General features: G+C 34.3%; 3 protein-coding genes across 3 annotated transcripts; all 3 read right to left on the reverse strand.

The window, feature by feature from the left end:
* Positions 1 to 229: 229 nt before the first annotated feature.
* Positions 230 to 6251, reverse strand: LOC106107919 (PBAN-type neuropeptides-like). Its single transcript, XM_013288948.1, has 6 exons — positions 6140 to 6251; positions 3737 to 3837; positions 2637 to 2734; positions 1564 to 1705; positions 819 to 919; positions 230 to 438 (listed from the first exon to the last, which is right to left on the reverse strand). Exons 1-6 carry the CDS (start codon positions 6218 to 6220, stop codon positions 380 to 382), a joined length of 582 nt encoding a protein of 193 aa, XP_013144402.1. The 5' UTR covers positions 6221 to 6251; the 3' UTR covers positions 230 to 379.
* A 6424-nt stretch (positions 6252 to 12675) lies between these two features.
* LOC106107882 lies at positions 12676 to 17187 on the reverse strand. Its single transcript, XM_013288892.1, has 2 exons — positions 17105 to 17187; positions 12676 to 13355 (listed from the first exon to the last, which is right to left on the reverse strand). The coding sequence occupies exons 1-2, from the start codon at positions 17106 to 17108 to the stop codon at positions 12868 to 12870; spliced, it is 492 nt and encodes a 163-aa protein (XP_013144346.1). The 5' UTR covers positions 17109 to 17187; the 3' UTR covers positions 12676 to 12867.
* A 3692-nt stretch (positions 17188 to 20879) lies between these two features.
* On the reverse strand, positions 20880 to 22097 carry LOC106107845. Its single transcript, XM_013288850.1, has 2 exons — positions 22017 to 22097; positions 20880 to 21325 (listed from the first exon to the last, which is right to left on the reverse strand). The coding sequence occupies exons 1-2, from the start codon at positions 22018 to 22020 to the stop codon at positions 20880 to 20882; spliced, it is 450 nt and encodes a 149-aa protein (XP_013144304.1). The 5' UTR covers positions 22021 to 22097.
* Positions 22098 to 25018: the final 2921 nt, after the last annotated feature.

Here is a 25018-nt window from a genome sequence, read left to right on the forward strand (position 1 = left end):
TATTGTAAAAAGAATTATTCAAAAGTATGCTGTAATTGCTGACATCTTGGGCATAAAGTTGTGTGTGTTTACGCTTTATTATATTAGTATAGATTCAAACTACATTTTTTTTTAATTTCAAGCGTGTGAAGTCGCGAGCAACATCTAGTTAGAAATAAAAAGATAACATCAATATGAGATCATTTATTTATAAGTAACTTATATGACTTAAGTTGTACTTAGTCCAAAACATATTTAATATGCCTTATAACTTATAACCGTCCATTTCATGCCATTGTATTTTTACATATTTTGTCTCTGTTTGTTCAAATAGGATAGAAGAGTTATGTTTTTATACTAATTCCACAGTAGATAGTAATTCTTGCCAGTCGTCTGCATTTTATTTCGATTTTGTGCTGTTAACACTCCTTGCCACTCTAATATTCTCCGGATAGAGTTCTGTGAATGGACAATTAACGTATTCATTTAAAAATAATTTCCTAGATTACCATTAAAATAATATTTAATCGTACTTGAACTCGTTAAAAATATATAAACAGTGCCATCTATTGACACTGAACTGAAATTAAATTTTAACGCCATCTATCGGTAAGGTTCACCCTTTAATTACCTGAAGTTTGATAAAGGGGTTATAAATCGCATTAGGCTACAATCGATTATATTTTAATATATTTTTTTTGTTTCTATTACCTTTGATAATCTTCAAGTTAGAAAACAATAGATTTTTTTACTACTTCTCCTGAGTAAAAATTACGGAGTACAATTATACATTTTTTAATTTGATTTGTAAATCAGGCTTTTAAGGGATTAATACCTACCATATGCCAGTTCCCTGCCAAGACGTGGTGAAAACTGCACAGTGCGGCCCAATCTCGGTGAGAAATATTCCGATCTGATATCAACACGATCTCGGCCAGAACTGTTGAAATCACACATCATCTACTTATAATGACAAATAACTAGCTATTAAATAAAATAGAAAATGAATACTGTATCATTCTGTATTCTTATATAAACATAACATATATTTGAATTTCTTCTCCGACATGTGCAATCACGATGTTTTTCCTTCACCGTAAGAATGTCGGGTAAATTATGTACATATGAAAATTCGTGTCACATTGGTTTGGCGAGATTCGAACCAAACACGTAGTCACGTCAAACTCTAAATCTAGCAGGGTTTTTTTTATGTTACAAGGGCAAACGACCAAGCGGCCACCTTAAACCACCAAAATGGCGAAGCGACTGCCATGTACATTCGCAATTGTATGCGTTGAGAACCCCTTAATGGACGGAGGAGGAGACGCACATAAAGAGGATATTTCCTCTTCCTACGCGTCTCCTCCGCCGTTAAATCCACTTTTCAATACCATCCCTTCCTCTTAAAATGGTGGAAATGGAAAGGGACTAAAATTAGGCCTCCGGCACCACACTCATCAGGCTGTACGCGGAATTGCTCCCACTTCACGCGTGTCTTATATGGTCGTGGTATTGCTGAGTCGAGCCCCAGTGCGAAGATGTTAAAGCGGAGTCTACCACTGTTATAATAATATTTCATCTTACATTTCTTGTTCCGGTGTTGTGGCAGATTCAGGGACTCGTCTACCAAGTCGTGGTGTGAATTCCACATTTTCGTATGCTCTTTTCTCCTCGTTTCTTTCCAAACTGCGTCCCAATTTAGGTGTGAAAATCACTTTCTTGATGACTAGAAGAAATAAATTATATTTAGAAATTTTATCTACATATTTATACATATAATAAAATTGATGTGTCTGTTTGTAATATCAAAAGAATTCCAGATTTCGGAAAGATGTATTTGCGTTGCTGATAACTAAAATCGTATTAAAAATTTTTTTGTCTGTCTGTCCGCAAGCAGCGTTTGTTCCGGGTACATTCCGAAACGGCTGGGCCGATTTCGACCAAACTTTGACTGAAGGGTAGTCGATATAGACGGGCATGTTATAGGCTACTTTTTGATTCCGCGTTGTTAAAATAGCGTACCGGGTAGTCTAAATTTGAAAGAAATTTAAGGGCGACAGCTCTTTGAAAAAAAAAGAGTAGAAAGACTTTAAATAAATATACAGACGAGACAACATTTTTTCACCGGTACTTTCTCTGATAGGTACTATATCAGTTGTCAAATTTAGTGCCGTTTCGTATTGACATATTATAAAACATTTTACTAAATTATAATAATTCAATTTTCTGTTAGAAAAAATAGTGTTGAACGTTGGCAATTATATTGATTGTGGTTTTGAGGTTAAAAAGGTCTTAAGTGAAGTATCAAGTATGGCTCCTCTATATATTTTTGAATCTGTCTGTGCATTAGAAAAAAGATTGCGATGTACATTCGCGCGTTTGACTATTGAGAAATGGACTAATCAGCGACTGTTGTAATTCTGTCAGTATTCGAATGTTAAAAATAAATAAAATAAAATAACATTTAATCTTATCACAAGAAAACACAACAAAGTAATTAAAAAAAGGAATAATAAACTCGTAATTACAGGACAAACAAAGTATTTAAAATGTGTATTGCAATGCTGACCGGATTGGGTCCTCGCTTGCTATAAATGCTGGATAAATGATCTTAACTTAATGTAACTTACTTGTACATATTACACTTAAAATGTTACCTTTCTGGGGTTCATCCAATTGGGATTCGTAAAACGGCAATTGGTCATAATAATATTTTAAGGTGTCCGCCGCTTCCAAAAGTCGAAGAAACTTTTGACTGTAATTTTTTAAAATAATAAAAACATAACATTATACACAAGAAACGATATAATTAAAAAAATTAATAAAAACATTAATATTTGGTTATTTTAAGAATATCATATTCATACTAATATTATAAATACGAAAGTTTAGATGGATGGATGTTTGTTAGTTTGTAGCCTAAACAGCTAAACGGATTTCGATGAAATTTAGTACAGATGTAGAGGATAGTCTGGAAGAACGCATAGGCTACTCACTTTTGTTTTTTTTTTAATTCCACACGGACAGAGTCGCGTGAGAAAGCTAATTGTGAAATAAAATAAAGTAATATTTTAGGAGCGGTGACTCAGGGGTTTTAACACTTGACTTGTAATCTACAGGTCTTGGGTTCGAGTCCCGGTGTTATGTATTTTCGAATTTCATATGTACATAATTTACCCTGCGTTCTTATGGTGAAGGAAAACATCGTGACGCACATATCAGTGGCGAAATTCAAAGATATGTGTGAAACCAGGACTAAGGCCTAGTCACGTAAGCTCCGAGCCCCTTAGTGGAGATGCATAGTGAGGTGATGAATATTTTAAACTAGCTGTCCCCGTGCGGCTTCATCCGCATTCAATAATGAAAATTTTATTTTATTGTTTACATTAGTCTAATTGTCAATTGCAAATGTCAAAATGACATGACGTGATGACAAACCATGGCAACCTTGTTTCCTTAATGTGGGCAGCTTGTAGTTTATGGTCCCTTTCCCACATTAGAGTTTTTATCTAATTTATTTACCCCCTAAGTTTAACAGCGTGGAAATATATATGCATAAGCATGTCGTAAGTGTAGGGCTTTTTATTAAAAAATAATTATTCAAAAAATGTGCCGTAATTGCTGACATGTTAGGCAACAAAGAAGTGTGTGTTTACACTTTATTATAATAGTATAGATAGATAAGCAACGATAAGTATATCGTATGTAGATATGTTTTTGTTAATTTTAGAAATATATTTAACCAGTAATATGTTACCTGTTGGCTTCTGAAGATAGAGGTAGCGATCTTTTTCCCAATCGAGGTCCGAACCATAGACCATTCCGGTCACTATGAGCACCTCTATCCAATGTGTCTTCCTGTAATAAGAAAAAAATTCAATCTTCCATCTTTATCCATAACGAAGTTACAGTGGTGTCAAAAAAGCCCTGAATCGCTTCGAGATAATAATGTTCGGTGCACTGCCGTACACAGATTACACTCTGTATAAAGACATCTAAGAAATACGTAGACTAGACATCAAGTTTTTTCACCGGTAACTTCTTTGAATGGTACCAAGCTAGTTCTCAAGTTTAGAGGCTCACGTCTTTGTATTGACGTTAAAAAACATTTAACAAAATTGTAATAAGCTCCATCTTTTGTTAAAATAAATAGTGTCACAAAATAAACATTTAATTATGATTTAGTGACATCTATTGACAATTTATTTCAATGTTAATTCTCTTCAGTCAATGTAGATTCATTTTATATGAGAAGGGGGCAAACGAGCGGCGGGAACACATAGGTGGTCAACGACGCCCATGGATATCCGCAACACCAGAGGTACTACAGATGCGTTGCCGGCCTTTGAGGAAATTGTAGGCTCGCTTCTTGAAGGACCCTAAGTCGTATTAGTTTGGAAATACCGCCGAGGACAGACCGTTCCACAACGCGATTTCCACATTACTTAAACGTTTCTATACTTTCAATTGTCGATTGTTATGGTAAAAATGTAGAAAGCCTTACGTAGAAGTATCACTGCATACCTTGGCTAACACCGACATCTAAGTAATAATTGTACAATATAGACATAACAGCTACAATACTTTTTAGTGAACTGTTTTTTTTTTTTGAGAATATTTTGTTTTTAGTGTACTTTATTTGGAAGTCGGTTTTGTTATTTTATTAATTTTTTTATTTATCAAAGTAATACTGCCGACACTGCGACACCGAACTGCATGACAGTGAGGGCTTGACGCAGTATATCCATGAAAAATTAAATCCACACATAACTGCTACTCATTGAAGGAAATACAGTCTTCACATGTGTAAACATAAATAACATATAAATTTTTGCATTTGCGTCAGCAAAATTTCCCCTTAAAATGAGGATATCATTTGAACGTAATTGTTAACGAATAGGATATTTTTAATGCTGTAAACGTTGAAATACATTTTTATGTAATTAAAAAAAACACAATGAGTTTATTGAAGAATTATTTAAGCTTTCCACAATAATAAATGTTGCAATAACATTTTAGGTTTGATAGTGGTAAAGCCCGCTTTAACATCGTAGCAGGAATGGGCCGGCTCGCCCGATGTAATACCACGACCACACAGAGGACAGGCGTGAAATGGAAGCAATTCCGTGTTTCGTCTGATGAGTGTGGTGCTTGAGGCCTAATTTAAGTCCATTTCTCTTTACCACTTTTCTTATAAGGGGAGGATGGGAATGGGAAGTGGATTTGATGGTGGAGGAGATGCATAGGAAGGAGAAATATCCTCCTTATGTACGTCTCCTCCTCCTCCGTCGGATAAGGGTAGGCAACGCATCTGCAACTGTTGATGTCTATGGATAGCGGTCGCTTCGCCATATTGACGGATTCTGGTGGCCGCTTACTTGTTTGCCACCTTACGGTATATATAAAAAAAAGGTTAAACCCTTTATACGGTGACTAGCTGTTGTCCGCGACTTCGTACATTAAAACATACGAAAAAAAGAACTATTTATCCCTTGGGAACTCTTTTCAGAGATGGATTATATCCCATTGACTAAACCAGTATTTTGTTTAATATTTTTGTCAGATTTCAATAAGATATGTCGAACCATTGCAGAATCAAACATGAAAAAACAAAATTAATGTATCCCATGGAAACCGAAACAATTTTCGTGATAAAGTTACCTTTGGATTTATTCAGACTCTACATGACAATCATCGAGATCCTTTCAGTAGTTTAGGCTACAAACTCTAACAAACATCCATCTAAACTTTCGCATTTATAATATTAGTATGATTTCTATGAATTATTAAAAAAAACTACATATTGTAGTTAAACTAGCTGTTCCCGTGCGACTTCATCTGCATGAAATTATGAAATTTTTATTTTATTGTTTACATTAGTCAAATTACAAATGTAAAAATGACATACATGATGACAACCTTGCTTCCTTGATGTTGGCAGCAACTTATGGTCTCTATCCCACATTAGGATTATATGCAAAATATTTACACCCTAAGTTTAATGGCGTGAAAATATATAGTCTAAAGCGTGACGTAAGCGTAGGGCTTTTTATTAAAAAAAGAATTATTCAAAAATATGGTGTAATTGCTGACATCTTAGGCAACAAAGAAGTGTGTGTTTACGCTTTATTATAATAGTATAGACATAGATTTGACTTACCTTTATTTCTTCGCATATTAATAAACTATACAAGTTAAATACAAACAAGCATAGAAGAAAATCTTTTACTATAGAAAACATTGTTTTTTGAATTACTTTGAAAAGTTCCTTGTTTTTACCAATGTCTTGGTTGTGACTGAAGAAAATCGAGTCCTACTACCCTTTTATACTATTCTAAAAGCAGGGAGGCGGTTTTAATGAAAAGGGGATGTTCGGGTAAATATGTATACAAGAAAATTAACAATTTAGATTATTTATTTAATAATATTCTTAACGTGATTTCATTTAATAATTTATCTGTGAATTTCTCCAACCTCTCTCCCCAATCTCTCCTTATAAGAAAAGGGTGGTAAAGAGAAAGGGACTTAAATTAGGCCTTCCGTACCACACTCATCAGACGAAACACGGAGTTGCTTCCATTTCACGCCTGTTTTCTGTGTGGTCGTGGTATTACACCGGGCGTGCCGGCCCATTCGTGCTAAGATGTTAAAGCGGGCACTACCACTGTTGAATATGTTGTCTATAACTCTATCATACGTCATCTCAGTCACTCCCTTCATCATGTCTCCTTTCACACAATACATCCATCTCGTTTTAGGTCTACCTCTGCCGGTGTACTACGCTCTTAAGTAACGTCCTTCTTGTTACATGTGATTCATCCCTCCTCATAACATGCCATACTAACCTTTTACTCTTTACCTTCTCTACCACTGGGGCTACTCTCAAACTTCCTCTAATATACTCATTTATCATTTTCGTATATACTCTCTTTTCTTTCTCTCTTGGTTTCCTATGTCCTCAAAGTGGGGCAGAGGGCGTCCACAGTACGCCGCCAGCTCGGTCTGCCCTCTGCGTTTGGTCTCGGACCATGACAGCCCGATTCCCTTCAAGATATACTCTCTTAGAGAATATAAAATACGAAAATGTAACAGAGAATTCAGTTACGCAAAAACCGTGTACCATTTTTCCCCCACACACCCCTGCCTTTATAAATTAGCGACAAATTGAAACAAATCGTCTAAACGTAATGATTTCTGTACATCGAGGTGATCTGTCAATACGAGTCTATTAATTCCTTTCTCTATTCCTCTTTTAGCTAAAAACTAGCTTTAGTCCGCGACTCCGTCTTCGTGGAATTAAAAAAAAACAAAAAAGCAGCTGTGTTCTTCCAGACTAACTACGTCTGTGACAATCATTGAAATACGTTGTAAAAGAAATGTAGGCTATGTTATTCAGTAATAACGTAGCTTTTAAATGGTGTAAGAAGTTGAACGGCCCTTATAGTTTTTTCAAATTATTTACCCTCTAAGTTTAATAGCGTGAATATAGCTTGAACTTTGAAAGTGTGGGGTTTTTAATTTATAAAGAATTATTCAGAAATGTACTGTGTTTGCTGACATCCTACGCCACAAATAGTGTTTACGATTTATATTAGTACTAGGTTACACCCGCGACTCCGTCTGCGTGGAATAAAAAAAAATTGTAGCCTTTGTGTGCTCCGGGCTGTCATCTATATATATGACAAATTTCATCGAGATCCGTTCAGCAGTTTTGGCTACAAACTCTAACAAACATCCATCTAAACTTTCGCATTTATAATATTAGTAATTAGTAAGATAAAATTCCATTTCTAACTACTTTTTAACTTGTGAACTAGTATTTAATATTAGTTAATAAAATTAAATAAAGATTTGGACATTTTAATTTTTATATGTATTGTAATAACTCAACTACCGAGACAATTTTAAAAAATTCCTTCACCGTTAAAAAAGTAATTTATCTGTGAGTACCATAGGTTTTTTTTTTAAATTTCGCGTAGACGATGTCAGGAGTAACAGCCAGTTAATGAATAAAAGGATTACAAACACACAAACAACATTCCCGTGATAATGTTTTTGTTTAAATAAATTAGGTGGTTTAATTCCATTTCGTGCTAAATTACAACTGTATTAGATTTGTATCTCTATAAACATTGACTTTTAAGAGACAGGACTAATCAAGGACGCGCAACCCTTCCTAACAAACATTTGTTCGTTTAATAACCTCTGAAGTTATTTGTGTGCTCGATTTGCTATGTTTTGTTACTTGAGGTTACGAACAATCGACATCTTAGGAGACATATTCTAAAACAAGCTTGTTAATCGTCATCCAAAACGAAGACGGTTACTAATTTGTCTGCATATTTTGTTTTCATTTTTTAAATTTAACCTAAAAGTTACAGCGTCGGTGGCTCAGTGGTTAAAGCACTTGACTTGTAATCTACAGGTCTCAGGTTCAAATCCCGCTGTACTAATGTGATTTTCTATTTTTAAATTTCATATAATATAATTTACCCGATGGTCTTACGGTGAAGGAAAACATCGTGATACTGCACATATCGGCGAATAAATTCAGATATGTGTGAAGATTATTAGTTGCAACTAAACAGTTGAATTGGCTGCAATACAATCGACAATCGCACAACAGTTGTGGGATAGTTTAGTCAAGAGTGTGTGCGCCCTTAAACTCACCTCCTTTGATGATTGGAATGATACATCATAATATTATAAATGCAAAAGTTTAGATCGATGGATAGATATTTGTTAGAGTTTGTAGCCTAAACGGCTTAACGGATTTCGATGAAATTTGGTATGGATGTAGAGGATAGCCTGGAAGAACACAAAGGCTACTTAGTTTTTTTTTAAATCCACCCCAACGAAATCGTGGGCGAAAGCTAGTTTGTTATAATTGTTTATTTTTGCCTAGTCCATTTTTTTGTACCCAAAGTTAACACGAAACAAACAATAAGATTTGGTGTAAGACAAAATTCCTTACAGTAAATATATAAGAATTTTAATAGTTTTTAACCTAAACCATTCATCTATGTATATCTATACTAATATTATAAAGAGGAAATATTTATATTTTAGTATGTATTGAAATAACTCAAAAACTACTGGACCGATTTTAAAAATTCTTTCACCATCAAAAAGGTAATTTATCTGTGAGTAACACAGGTTACATTTTATTATTACTAATGTTTAGGAACTATTAATAAACAGCGTGTTTTTTTTATTATATCATAAGGTGGCAAACGAGGAAGCTGCCACATGAATCCACTGTAATAGAAAGCGCCCGCTGCTCATAAACATCCATAATTGCAGATGTGTTGCTTACCCTTCATTGACAGAGGAGGAGACGCAAATAAAGAGGACATTTTCCCTTCCTATGCGTCTCCTCCACCGTCAAATTCACTTTTCCTTCCCATCCTATCCTCTTAGGGGGGAAAGGGAAAGGGATTAAAATTAAATATTGTATATATCAAAAGTGTCCTACTAACTTTCGCACTCGGCTCCGTCTGTGATATTAAAAAAATAACAGAAATAAATATCCCATGTGTTCTACCAGACTTCGCGTTACATCTATGCCAAATTTTATCGACCTCCGTTCAGCAGATTAAATTTTAACTAACTGAAACAAACATCCATCGAAACTTTCGCATTTATATTGTTAGGAAGATCATCTTGGTCCACTTATACATATCTCAATCATCTATACATATAATAAAATTCGAGTGTCAGTTTGTTGTTGTTGTCAGTTGCTGATAACGAAAATCGCATTTTATGTCTGTCTGTCTGTCCGCAAGCCGCGTTTATTCCGGGTAATCTCCGAAACGGCTGGACCGATTTCGACGTGACTTTCACTGGAGGGTAGCTAACATGGCCGCGCATTTTATAGGCTACTTTTTAATTCCGCGCTATCAAAATGGCGTAACGGGTGGCCCCAATTTGCGAAAAGTTTGCGGGTGAGAGCTAATCTTACTAATATTATAAATGTGAAAGTTTAGATGGATGGATGGATGTTTGTTAGCGTTTGTATCCTAAACGGCTGAACGGATATCCATGAAATTTGGCACAGGTTTAGAACGTAGTCTGGAAGAACACATAGGCTACTTTTTATCCCGGAAGTAGTTACGGTTCCCGAGGGATTCATTAATTTAGTTTTTTAATGTTCACTCGATCATTCTGCAACGGTTCAACATATCTCATTGAAATTTGGCACAGATATAAAACAAAGTCTGGACTATACATACATAGTCTGGATACGTAGCTTTTTGTAATTTATATAGTTCGTATGTTTTCTAATACCACGCGGACGAAGTCGCGGGCAACAGCTCGTTATAACTAAAGTAACAGTCAACATTTATTCATACATGACTACATGAAACCGCATTACAAATAAAATAATTGAAAACCTAATTACAATCTTTTTTCCTCCTAAAATTATATAAAAACCGAAAACATTATAATTGTCCTCAGTCACTAAACATTGGTGTATATTCTGTGTTTTGAACAATAGTAAAGTAAAATTTTCAAACAAAAGAAACAATGAAATTAACAATATTCCTATTGTGTACTGCTGTTATGTGTGAAAACGTATTTGGATATTTTTCAATAAATGTGGCAACATTTTTAAAACAGATAAGCAGTTTTAATATGGATATAAAATTAAACATTGACAATATAGACAATGGATACGATTTAAATAATAACGTTGACCAACAGGACATTGGTGAAGATAATTTTAAGGGGAATTTTGATGTACCGCATAAATGCCCAGACAACAAAACTCCCGGCATTGCAGGTTGTACAAATAAGAATGTAACAGTCAGAGGCTTGATAACCAAACAAAATATTATTCGCAAAAAACCACGGACGTAAGATGTAATACACTCCAAACTTTATAGAGGCTCGCAGAATGTATGCAGCATGGAAGACGCAATCATACGAACTGTGTTAACACAATCGATGTTTTTAATAAAAAAAGGGGTTATTGTGGGACAATCTTAATATAGATATATTATTTTACGGACTTCAACTTAGCAAATTTAAAGGGCTACAATTATTCCATACATCATTTTTGTGTAAATCTTATAGTTTAGGCTACGTAAGCAAAGAAAGCAAGAAAAAATAAACCAGCGTTTTTAACTTAAGTCGACTAATTTTAAAGTAATGGCGGACGACTTTTAACAAATGACATGTGAAATAGAAATAGAAAATTACAACTATAGTTATTATATTAAATGCTTATAACAATTTGAAATGAAATAAATGATATAGCTTTATTGATTTTCCTTTTGGGCAGAGATGTGTCCAAACTTGAGTTTCCCTATGAATCACCGGGCCCCCATCACTCAGACCACAACGAAATTTACAAAATAAAAAAACAAAATAAAAGAACATTATGAATTTATCAGAACAAGCATAGAAATATTTTAAGAAAATAAAGAAGAAATTAAAACTATATGTGAGGTGTTTGTGCGTAATGTGTAAGGAGTAGAAAAAATGAAATAAATGTCACAAAATCAACAGTGAAACCTATTTGCATGCCAGTTACTTTAATGCTAGTTGGCATATGCCAGTACCAGTCACATGCCAGGTACTGGCATGCAATAAGCTAACGTGACTGCTACGTGCTTACAAGTTAACACATTTACTGCGGCAAGTAAATTCATAAGTAATGTGGTGTGGCGACGCGCCGAAATGCGCCCCCAATTTCCACCAGTGCGGGGCAGGTCTTTTTAAACCCACTAGGATAGATTAAATTGCTATAAATTTGGTGGAAACATATACATTTTATGTAATGTACACATCTGAGATAATTGTTTCACTCTAGCATGAAGGATATAGTTTTCGTCCGCACCAGATTACCGCGGCAGGTCGAAATCGGCCTGTTACGCAGTGAAAATGTTAAGAGTGGGGTTAAATGGGTCGGAAACTAGACTGTCTCAGTGTGGTCTCATGAGATCTTATTGGCATTTTATTAGTACGTGTATAGCCATAATTATACATAACATGTATCAGGTAAAATGGACGCTATATAATATCGATTTTCTTTAATAAAGACATGCTTACATAAAATGAATTTTATTTGTATCCAATATTTCGTGTACTGTGATGTATTTTTGATGTTGTTTGCTACAGCATCTTACCGCTGCTTATTAGTTACTAGGTGTTCCCGTGCGACGTCATCCGCATGAAATTATGAAAATTCTATTTTATTGTTTACATTTGTCAAATTATCAATAGCAAATATCAAACTGACTGACTATATATAGGAAGTTTGAGGGTAGCCCCAGTGGTTGAGAAAATAAGGAGTAAAAGGTTAGAGTGGTATGGGCATGTTATGAGAAGGGATGAGTCGCATGTAACAAGAAGGATGTTAGTTATGAATGTGGAGGGGTACATCGGTAGAGGTAGACCTAGAAAGAGATGGATGGATTGCGTGAAAGGTGACATGATCAATAAGGGAGTGATGACTGAGATGACGGATGATAGAGTGCTTTAAAGGACGAAAACCCGGTGCGCCGAACCTACGGGAGTAGGATAAGGCAGGGGAGATGATGAAACTGACATGACATTACAAACCTTGCCAACTTATGGTTTCTTTCCCACATTAGGGTTATTATCCAAAATATTTACCCCCTAAGTTTTAATGGCGTGAAAATATAGCCTAAAGCGTGACGTAAGTTTAGGGCTTTTTATTAAAAAAAAGAATTATTCAAAAATATGTTGTAATTGCTGACATCTTACGCAACAAAGAAGTGTCTGTTTACGCTTTATTAACAGTAATAGATAACGAGATGGAATTTGTCTCGATGCAAGAAACAAAGCAATATAAGTGGTATACCGCAGATTTCCTCGACTGTACATGCAGGTTTTTTTTATCTTATGTGTTGTAAATCTTTTTTATTGAGAATTAGCTTCAAGTGATCTTTTAGATTCTTGTATTACATAGTCTAATAATCGCCGTGTCTTGAATAATTCCTTCCTTAGAGTATATACAATTTTTTCTGACGTTTCCTCGTTTATATCTTGAAATTCCTCTTTGACGTTTCGCTTTATTATATCGAAATTCTCATCCGGTATACCATCTTCTATATTTTGACTCAAATCTATATTTTCAACATTACCTTTCAAGATTTCTCTTAAATGATGGGAGAAGTTTTCTAAGAACTCTTCCAAGATGATTTTTACAGCTTTCATGTCATTTATTGTCAGATGTTGGTATTCTTTTTTGACGTAATCTGACAAGATTTGTTTGAAGTTTTCAACGTAGGTGATCAGTTCGAATTGTCGATGGAGCTCCGCGACGGAGTCATTCTCTTTGATGTACGGTTCCTCTTCCACTGGTCGAGCGTTGCTCAGAACTATTGTATAGAGGAGTAATAGGTAGCCTGAAATAAGAAAATGTATTTATTAACAAATTAATAATGTATCAATTTTAATAATCTATATCTATACTATTATAATAAAGCGTAAACACACACTTCTTTGTTGCCTAAGATGTCAGCAATTATAGCATATTTTGAATAAATATTCTTTTATAAAAAGCCCTACACTTACGTCACGCTTTAGACTATATATTTTCACGCTATTAAATTTAGGGGGTAAATATTTTGGATAAAAACTCTAATGTGGGAAAGAGACCATAAATTGCTGCCAACATCAAGGAAGAAAGGTTGCCATGGTTTGTCATAATGTCATGTGAATAATAAAATTTCATAATTTTATGCGGATAAAGTCGCACGAGAACAGCTAGTAAACAATAAAAGCAACTTTGATTAAACTATCAAACAACTGTTTTGCGATTGTCGGTTGTTTAGCAGCCAATTCAACTATTTAGTTGCATAACTAAAATTCGAGTTGTACAAGGTAGATAGATACACGCGAAAATGTTATAGATAGATGGCCATATTTTGACCGACTTCCCATAAGAAGGAGGTACTCAATTCGTCCGTATGTTTTTGACCGTCTTCCCAAAAGAAGGAGGTACTCAATTCGTCGATATGTTTTTTTTTGTTACGGCATAACTCCGCCGCTAGTGGACCGATTTTGATAATTCTTTTTTTATCCGAAAGGTAATGCTTGCAGGTGGGTCCCATTTTTGGATTGATTTTTAGAGTCGAAGACTACGACGTAGTTAAATAGTTTAGCTCAAAATCGCGCGACGAAATTTAGGGTCATTTTAGCTTTCTTTGCTTACGTAGCCTAAACTATAAGACTTACATAAAAATTATGTATGGAAGAATTGTAGCCCTTTAAATTTGCTAAATAATATATATCTATCTATTAAGGTTGTCGCACAATAACCACTTTTTTCCGAAAGGTAATGCTTGCAGGTCGGTCCCATTTTTGGATTGATTTTTGGAGTCAAAGACTACGTCGTAGTTAAATAGTTTTTTAATTCGTTGGTAACGAAGTTTCTGGGCGACAGTACGTTATGATTAAATGGATATTTCCTATAATGTATCATTATTCAATATGCTTTTACGTTGTTATTTGCAATCGAGTTATGTATTTCCTTAAACCAATATCGCTTGAGTCATGTATTTATGTAAAATTACAATAATTGCGTCCAATTAGTGTTTACATTTTTTAATCGTTTACCTTTTATACTGATAATACATTTATTAGAAAATTCTCTCGTCTACTAATACGAGCGGTTGCCCGCAACTTCGTTTACATGGTATTAGAAAACATACAAACTATATAAATTACAAAAAGCTACGTATCCCTGGGGACCGGACAATCCTCGGGGATGAAGCTTATCCCATGTGTACTCCAGACTTTGTTTTATATCTGTGCCAAATTTAAATAAGATATGTTGAACCGTTGCAGAATAATCGGGTAAACATTAAAAAACTAAATTAATGAATCCCACGGGAACTGTAATTATTCCCGGGATAAAAAGTAGCCTATGTGTTCTTCTAGACTATGTTTTAAACCTGTGCCAAATTTCATATAGATCCGGTCAGCCGTTTAGGCTACAAACGCTAACAAACATCCATCCATCTATCCATCCATCTAAACTTTCGCATTTATAATATTTGTAAGATTAGTTATAAGGAGAAAAGATTTATATTTTTGTATGTGTTGAAATAACTCAAAAAATACTGGACCAATTTAAAAAAAAATCTTTTACTATTAGAAAGATTATCTGTGAGTAACATAGGCCATATTTTTTATTTTTTTTTAATTTACACAGACGAAGCGAGCAACAGCCAGTAAAATGTAAATACAAAAGTTTAGATGTATGTTGGTTTGTTAGGATACTTACTTTTATTTTTTTTTTTAATACCACGCAGATCAAATCACAGGAAGCTTGTAATTATATGATTGTTTTAATATATTTTTCAAATGGTACATAAATTAAAAATTGTACGATGGATTTTATTACATTTTTCCTTCAAGTATTTCATTTACCTTGTAACTATATAAAAAGATATTAATTTTGTTCATATAAATGACTAGCTGTTCCCGTGCGGCTTCATCCGCATGAAATTATGAAAATTTTATTAATATGACATGACAAATCTTGGCATTCTTGCTTCCTTGATGTTGGCAGCAACTTATGGTCTCTTTCCCACATTAGGGTTTTTATCCAAAATATTTGTCCCCTAAGTTTAATGACATGAAAATATATAGCCTAAAGCGTGAGGTAAGTGTAGGGTTTTTTAAAAAAATTATTATTCAAAAACATGCTGTAATTGCCAAGATCTTAGGCAACAAAGAAGTGTGTGTTTACGCTTTATTATAATAGTATAGAATATAGAATATATATTAATTTTGTTCATATAAATGATTCCTCTTTGACTGATTCGATTATAATATGTGTACTTGAATTATTTTACGACGCGAGGCATAAAACCGTGTTTGTTTCACAAAAGTGAATAAATATAACCTTTTCTGAACAATTGTATGCTTCTATACTAATATAATGAAGCGTAAACACACACTACTAAGTTATGCATGATGTCAGCAAGCACAGTATATTTTTGAATAATACCTTTTAATAAAAATCCCTACACTTATGACACGCTTTAGGTTATATATTTTCTCGCTATTAATTAATAATTTGAAACAACCTTATGGGAAAGGGACCATAAACTACAAGCTGCCAACATTAAGGAAACAAGGTTATTATGGTAACGGTAATTTTGACATTTGTAATTAGTAATTTGACAAATGTCAACAATAAAATAAAGTTTTTACTATTTCACGCGGATGAAGCCGCATGGGAACAGTTAGTTTTATATAAAAGGACATTTCAATGTCAAATATAGAATACTAGCTGTTCCCTTGCGGCTTCATCCGCATGAAATTATGAAAATTTTATTTTATTGTTTACATGTGTCAAATTATCAATTGCAAATGTCAAAATGACATGACATGATAAACCTTGACAATCTTACTTTCTTGATGTTGGCAGCAACTTATGGTCTCTTTCCCACATTAGGGTTTTTATCCAAAATATTTACCCCCTAAGTTTGATAGCATGAAAATATATAGCATAAAGCGTGAGATAAGTGTAGGGTTTTTTTATAAAAAAAATAATTATTCAAAAATATGGTGTAATTGCTGACATCTTAGGCAACAAAGAAGTGTGTGTTTACGCTTTATTATAAAAGTATAGATTGAATAATCTTATATGGAGGTCCGCACACTATTCGATTTTAAGTTGTGCAACTAATCAGTTGAATTGGCTGCAAAACAATCGATAATCGCACAACAGTAGTTCGATTGTTCAATCAAAGCTGTGCGCCCGCTCAACGATAAAAGGCGTGCGTCATGACCCTTAACGCTTATTAACACGCTCACTGCGTAACAGGCCGATATCGACCTGCCGCGGTACTTAAGCTGGTGCGGACGAAAACTATGTCCCTCTCGGTATTGCGACACGATTATCTCAGGTGTATACATTACATTAAATAAAAAGTATTGTTTCCACAATGTTTGAGCAATTTAATCTATCCTAGTGCTGGGTGTAGAACGACCTGCATTGGCGGAAATTGGGGGCGCATTTCGGCCCGCCGCACCAGATGAATAATGATTTTACTTGCCACAGTAAACGGGTTAATATGCGTCACCATTGGCGATAAAAAAAACGCTTTATTATTAAAAATTCGATAACATATTTACTCACGCATTGTGAATAGCGAAGATTCGTGGACGTCTGGCTGCGACACAATGCAAACTTGCAAAGCGAGATATGACCCATAAATAAGGATGGTATTATGCATTAGTAAACAAACATACAAAATAATCTGTTATTATTTAAAAGTATTACTTAGTGTTTTTTTTTTCGTATTATAATACATTTTTAATATTATAATATTCATACATATATATATACTAACATTATAAAGGGGAAAGTTTTTTTTTAAAACATAAGGTGGCAATCTGAATCCGCCCAAAATGGTGAAGCGACCGCTGCACATAGACATCCGCAATTGCAGATGCGTTCCCTATCCTTATCCGACGGAGGAGGAGACGCACGTAAAGAGGACATTTGCCCTTCCTATGCATCTCCACCGTCAAATCCACTTCCTCTTCCCATCCTCTCTCTATAAGAAAAGGGTGGTAAAGAGAAAGGGACTAAAATTAGGCCTCCGGCACCACACTCATCAGACGAAAAACGGAATTGATTCAATTTCACGCCTGTCTTCTGTGTGGTCGTGGTATTACACCGGGCGTGCCGGCCCTGCAGTGCTAAGATGTTAAAGCGGACACTACCACTGTTGCATGCATTAAAATAACTCAAAAACTACTGGACCGATTAAAAAACCTCTTGCACCATTATAAAGCTACGAAAAAACGTAGCATATGTTAGTGATTACGTAGGTTTTTAAGGAAGCAAGAATTTTTGATTTCGGCCCAATAGTTTTTGAGTTATTCCAATACATACAAAAAATAATATACACTAGCTGATGCCCGCGTCTTCACCTGCGTGAAATATGCCTATGCTGAGTAGTAATCTGTGAGTACAGATACCTTTTTACCGGCGAAATAATTTTTAAAATAGGCCAGTAGTTTTTGAGTTATTAATACATACGAAAATACAAATCTTGCCTCTTTATATTAGTATAGATTACACGGACACACTTGTACAAACAAACATTCCGTATCACCATTACATAGTATTAAACAAAGTCTTTTCCCTCTGTACGCTTACGTCTTTAAAACTACGCAACGGATTTTGAAATTGTATTTTTAATAGATAGAGTAATTTAAGAGGAATGGTTATATGTACTATTATAATAAAGCGTAAACTCACACTTCTTTGTTGCCTAAGGTGTCAGCAATTACAGCATAATTTTAAATAATTATTTTATTTAATAAAAAGCCGTACACTTACGTCACGCTTTAGGCTATATATTTTCACGCCAATAAACTTAGGGGTAAATATTTTGGATAAAAACCTTAATGTGGGAACGAGACCATAAGTTGCTACCAACATCAAGGAAGCAAGGTTGTCATGGTTTGTCATATCATGTCATTTTGACATTTGCAATTGATAATATGACACATGTAAACAACAAAATAAAATTGTCATAATTTTATGCGGATGAAGTCGCACGGAAACAGCTAGTAAATTATAAAGAAGAAAGATTTGTATTTTTGTATGCATTGGAATGACTCAAAAACTAATAGGCTGATTTTAAAAATTATTTCACCAATAACAAAACTACGTTATCAGAAACTTAGGTTATATTATTTTTTAATTACTGGTAGACGAAGTCACGAGCAACAGCTAGCATTTTATTAAAATACTGATTATTTTAGAGGTTTCTAATGTGATGGGATCCGTGCGAAGTCGGAGTGGCTGGTAAAGAACAAAGTATTCTCTTGTTATAGTGTCTAAATAATTTAGATTAGTTTGACAATTCATTTCAAATTTAGTAGGGATGGGTTGTGTAAAATAAGTCATGAATCTTATCGATTTTCGATTTTTATTCTTATAGAAGTTGGAATCGATAGATTTATAGTTATAATTAATGAAATAAAAAATAACACTGTTTTCTCAAATTAATAATGACCATAACAAAAAATGAGAGTAAATAAATGTTTATTACTACTACAGCCGTACGTAATCGAATTGGATTTCGCTATTATTTTTGTCATCGCTAAATTCTCTACACTAAAATCAATACTAGAATTGTCCTTTAAATTAGTTATTAATAAAATAATAATTTAAGTCGATTTCGATTATTATTTAAACCGAATATCGATAGTTCGAAATTATTCGCTGCGTGTTTCGTCACTACGATACCTGTCTATTAAGTACGGCATTTGCCTTCATACAAATTGAATTCGATACTTCATATGCGTCATTTATCAAACTAATTTATTTTATTTAGACAAACTATAATCAGAAAAATATTATTAATGAATGCATGTTGTATAACACCATTCAGTCATTTAAACTTGTTATGCATATAAAGATTATATTGTTCTGTCCACCTTTGACTAAAATCGCACAACGGTTGTGCGATTGTCAATTGTTTTATAGCCAATTCAACTGTTTAGAACAACTAAAATTGAGTAGTATAACCTCCACATAAGCTCTAATCAATGCGTGAACAAAAGTTGTGCGACAATCTAGTTTCAGGTGTGCGCGCTGTTATTGTTTAGATTTCGATTGGAACACTGCGTAGGTGGCAATGTCAAGTAAATAAAGGAGGTAGAATTATTGCTTAAACGAAGGAAGTGATTATCTACTTGGATATAAAACTGCGTTTCCACTAAATCATTTTACGCGAACGACTATTTTTATCTATACCATTATAATAAAGAGGAAAACTTTGTTTGATTGTAATGAATAGGCTCAAAAACTACTGGGCCGATTTTAAAAATTCTCCCACCGTTAGAAAGGTAATTTATCTGTGAATAACATAGGCTATAATTATTTTTTTTTTTAATTTCGCGCGGACGGAGACGCGGGCGGTAGCTAGTCATAAACTAGCCCATGAACACGAGTCCACCTAAACTAAGTGAAATTTTATTCTATTGTATGGTAGAGGTGTTTGACTCGGGATCGAGTATATATACAAGGATCATATGTCAGTTGTCAATTTAGTGAACTAAAAATTTCATGAAAACGTCACATTTCGATCTATGAAGCGGCTAAACGGAATGTCTCCATTTTGATGTCTAAATTCGGACTAAAAATCCATACGGTTTTGTTTCCAACGTGGAAGAATATCGAAAAAAGTGATTACTGCTTACTGGTTACTAAGAGCAGGCATTACCTTTGACTATACTATGACACAACTGTTTCGTCGCGCTTTGATTCCTAGGTGCACTATTCGATTTTTTATTGTGCTAAACAGTTGAAGCTGCGAAACCGACAATCGCTCAACTGTTTTTTTTTATTTCTCTTTTAATAATACAAAAACAAATAAATCTAGCTTAATCTAAAAAAACGCTAAATAAACCTCAATGGTTTTTCACTAGCGTTTCAGTGGCTTGCGTACATAAATATTGTTTCAGTTTATGCATGTTTTTTTGTGTTATACATTTTATTAATGTTGTTTGATTGTTTTGTCAAAGTTCGCTCTAAAAAATAGTAGGCCTAATTTAGTCCCTTTTCCTTTCCTTTTCTTCAGAGGAAAGGATGGAAAAGAAAAGTGGATTTGACGATGGAGGTGATGCATGGGAAGGGGAAATGCATCTGCAATTGCAGATGTTTATGGGCAGCGGTCGCTTTCTATTTCGGTGGACTCAGGCCGCTTGCTCGTTTGACACCTTATAATAAAAATCCGGTTGTGCTAAACAGTTGAATAGGCTGCACGACAATCGCACGACAGTTTAGTCAAAGTTCGCTCTAAAAAGTAGCAGTTCTGTCAATGTCAAAAGTGCCGTAAGATCCTTGTGACACACATGGCCATTGGAACATGTTAAGAAAAAAAACTCACACATCAATTGTCTTTTTTCGTTTTATTAACGATACTTTTTAGTTTCCTGCGTGTGTTTATAATGTTCTTTTTTAATCTGTAAACAATCTCGTCTGCTGTGATATCATCTATATCTGGAAATTCCCTCAAAACTGTTATTTTTATTGCTTCATCTAACTCAGGTAGATTGTTTACCTTTTCTTTAGTATCCAATTTTTCTTTTTTCGATAAAACTTCGATTAAATCTTCACTAAATTTAATTATAAACTCATCTAAATTATTATTAACTTCTTGTTTTTCTTGTTGCGATAAATTTATGTATTCCTTTTCGACGTTTTCTGATATTGTTGTTTTAAATTTTTCGATGTATGAAGATAGAGTTTCTTTGACATCTGTCATTTGTTCTTGTTTTATATCTTCCGTCGGCTTTGCATTCACAAATGCTATTACAATCGAAATAATTAAAACATCTGTAAAGAAAAACGGCAATTATATAATAACTAGATTTCGCCCGCGACTCCGTCTGCGTAGAATTAAGAAAAACAAATGCAAGTAGCCATGTGTTCTTCCAGACTATCCTCTACATTTATGCCAAATTTTGTTGAAATCCGTTCAGCAGTTTAGGCTACAAATTAACAAACATCCATCTAAACTTTCGCATTTATAATATTAGTAAGATTATTTTGAACGAATCACAATGGATCGCTAGTATAAAATAAATTATTCATACTTCATACCAATATTATAAATGCGAAAGTTTAGATAGACGGATGGCTGGATAGATGTTGGAGTTAGAGAGAGAGAGTTAGAGCCTACATGACTGATCTGATTTTGATGGAATTTGGTACAGATGTAGAGGATAGTCTGGAAGAACACATAGGCTACTTTTTATCCCGGAAATAGTTACGGTTCCCCTGGGATGCATTAATCTTGTATTTTAATGTTTACTCGATAATTTTGCTATGCTTAAATTTCAACATATCTTATTGAAATTTAGCACAGATATAAAACAAAGTCTAGAGTACACATGGGATAAGGTTTATCCCCGAAAAACGTACGGTTCTCAAGGGACACATTATTTGCATAGTTCGTCTGTTTTCTAATACCATGCGGACGAAGTCGCGGGCAACAGTGTAAAATATTATTACAAAATGTACTTACACATTTTAATAACAAAACAATGTTGCTATGTGGTAACTCTTGCACTAAAATTATTTCGACAGCGTTTGTATTAAATACGAGAAGTCAGGGTTATGTGAATTTTAAACAATATAGCATTTCTAAAATAATTCTCAAGTACAATATGGCGATAGACAACCTCTGATATCGGCAGAGAGGTTAAAAAATTCACAGAGTGTCCGAGAAAGACGTGTACAATGGACTACCACAAATTACTTGGTTGTTATATTATGACGATTTGACCCAACTTACCTCTATCCCTTTGTTTCTCTCTCTAGTGCCTCTTCATTAATGGAGGTTGGCCGTCAGCTCAGCGAACTTTTCCCGGTCTTGTGTCTCTCTTCCTTTGTTTAAGAGTTCTAAATTTTGCTAATTATTTTACATTTATTTTTTTATATTATAAGGTGGCAAACGACCAAACGGCTATCTGTATTCGTCTAAATGGCGAAGCGACCGTTGTCCATACATCCGCGATTGCAGATGCGTTGCCTATCATTAATCGACGGAGGAGACGCACATAAAGAGGATATTTCCCCTATGCGTCACCACCGCTGTCAAATCCACTTTTCCCCGTCACTTTCTGTTAAGAAAAGGGTGGAAAGGAAAAGGGATTAAAATCAGGACTCCGGCACCACACTCTTTAGACGAAACGCAGAATTGCTCCCACTTCACGCCTGTCTTCTGTGTGGTCGTGGTATTGCTGGGACGAGCCGACCCTGCAGTGCGAATATGTTATAGCGGGCTTCACTATTGTTAACTCAAATATCTCGAAAATCCTTTAACAGATTTTATTCATATTGAGACAATTGTTTTCATTTGTTAAAGTACATCTTTTTGTGATACATCCCTTTGTCATTAAGTCCTCAGGGTGTTCGAAAACTCGAAGATCGTAACAAATTTTTTATCACATTCTTGTAACCGCCTGTATAATCCTGTAGCGTTTTATTCTCAGATAGACAGTGTTATTTATATTATTTTTGGTCTCTTTAGCGTATGGTTTTAGAACCAAACAATATTTTATAAATAAACTTCGTTAAAGCCCAATGTTTGTGCTGAAATATTCGATTGGATTTTAGATTGGATTAATCATCTATACTTCTATACTATTATAATAAAGCGTAAAAACACACATCTTTGTTGCCTAAGATGTCAGCAATTACAGCATATTTTTGAATAATTCTTTCTTTAACAAAAAGCCCTACACTTGCGTCACGCATTAGGTTATATATTTCACACCATTAAACTTAGGGGGTAAATATTTTGGATAAAAACCCTAATGTGAGAAAGAGACTATAAGTTGCTGCCAACATCAAGGAAGCAAGATTGCCATGTTTTGAATGTCATGTCATTGTGACATTTGCAATTCATAATTTGACACATGTAAACAACAAAATAAAATTTTCACAATTTCATGCGGATGAAGTCGCACAGGAACAGCTAGTTTCTGACATTTAAGGAAAAATCGTGACAGGAAACTAAATAAAAGCATGTTTTGATATTAACAAAAATGCATTTTATTCATCTGTACAAAAATAACAACACAAAATATAGTTACTGAAAGTGTGGAATGTTAAAAAAAACACGATTTACTTGAAGTGTAAAATCTAGTAAAGGTCGGAGACAATATATTTTTAATTATTGGACAACAAAAGGGACGGATGAAAAGACACTACATGTGGCGAAAATGCGAATGTTAAGATGGATGTGTGGGGTAACACGATTAGGTAAGATACGAAATGAGTATATTAGAGGAAGTTTGAGAGTAGTAGTGGTAGAGAAGGTAAGGAGTAAAAAGGTGAGTGGGTGCATGTTATGAGAAGGGCTGAATCGCATGTAACAAGGACGTTAGTTATGATTGTGGTACACCGGTAGTGGTAGACATAGAAAGAGATGGATGTATTGCGTGAAAGGTGACATGTTCAAGAAGGGAGTGATGACTGAGATGACGGATGATAGTTATTTGGAGGACGAAAACCCGGTGCGCCGACCCTACGGGAGTAGGTAAGGCAGAAATTATGAATCTAAGGCATTAGTATTTGCTTATATCCATTGATGAACATAATAAATGGTCTTGTGCCGCGTTTCTTTTTCAAATAGCTCAATAATTCTTCACCATTTTCTGGTAATTGTACATATACAACACTTGGTTTCAAATTGACATCAATCTGTACATTATCTGTGTTTTCGTTGCCATCTTTATTATCTGTTGATTCTTTATTTTTACAATAATTGACAGTTATATCGAGTACGGTATCTTTTTCGTCTTCGTCCTCATGATGTTTGTCGATTTGTAATTTTAACGAACGTATATCGAAGTCGTCGTAACGATCTGATAATGTATTTAGAAATTCAACTATTTCGTTGACCATCTCGTTTATTTTGACCTCATTGTCTTTTGTTGAATTTATACAATTTGAATCTAAAGGGTTATCTGGAAAAGTAAAAATATTTAATCTATTTTAATATTATAAAGAGGAAAGATTTGTATTTTTGTATGTATTTGATTTACGCAAATATTGCTGGGTCGATATTGCAAAATCTTTTACCATTAGAAAGTTAATTTATCTATGAATAACATGGGCTAGGCTATTATATTTTAATTTCTTACGGACGAATTCGCGGGCGAAAGCCAGTAATCTATATATGTTTTTTGTAGTTTTTTATTTGTACCATTTTTACCTCCATCAGTTTTTATGGATTATTATTTTTTTTAACTGACATTCCAATAAGAGATTGTTATAAAATTGCAGAAAAGTAAGATGGCCGCTTGAATTCGTCGAAAGGGTTCTGTCCATAGACAATGCAATGCAGATGCGATTTTAACCGACAAAGGAGACGCAATGAAAGAAGATATTTTCGCTTCTTATTCTTTCCTTTTCTTCGCCAGTCACTTCCCCTTTCCATCCATTCCTTATAGAAAAAGTTTGGTAAGAAAAATGCAATAAGGCCTTCAGTAATGACTAGTTAAATTTTTTTTCACAAAA

Source organism: Papilio polytes, unplaced genomic scaffold (genome assembly GCF_000836215.1).
Source record: "Papilio polytes unplaced genomic scaffold, Ppol_1.0 DF821845.1, whole genome shotgun sequence".
NCBI lineage: Eukaryota > Metazoa > Arthropoda > Insecta > Lepidoptera > Papilionidae > Papilio > Papilio polytes.

Bases quoted from the DNA above. Each gene is read 5' to 3' on its own strand.
- LOC106107919 (XM_013288948.1), bottom strand. From the start codon at position 6,220: ATGTTTTCTATAGTAAAAGATTTTCTTCTATGCTTGTTTGTATTTAAC. The intron at 1,706-2,636 runs GTAACATTTTAA...TATTTCTTCTAG, and splicing joins ATTGGATGAACCCCAGAAAG to TCATCAAGAAAGTGATTTTC. The intron at 920-1,563 runs GTAAGATGAAAT...TGATTTCAACAG, and splicing joins ACAACACCGGAACAAGAAAT to TTCTGGCCGAGATCGTGTTG.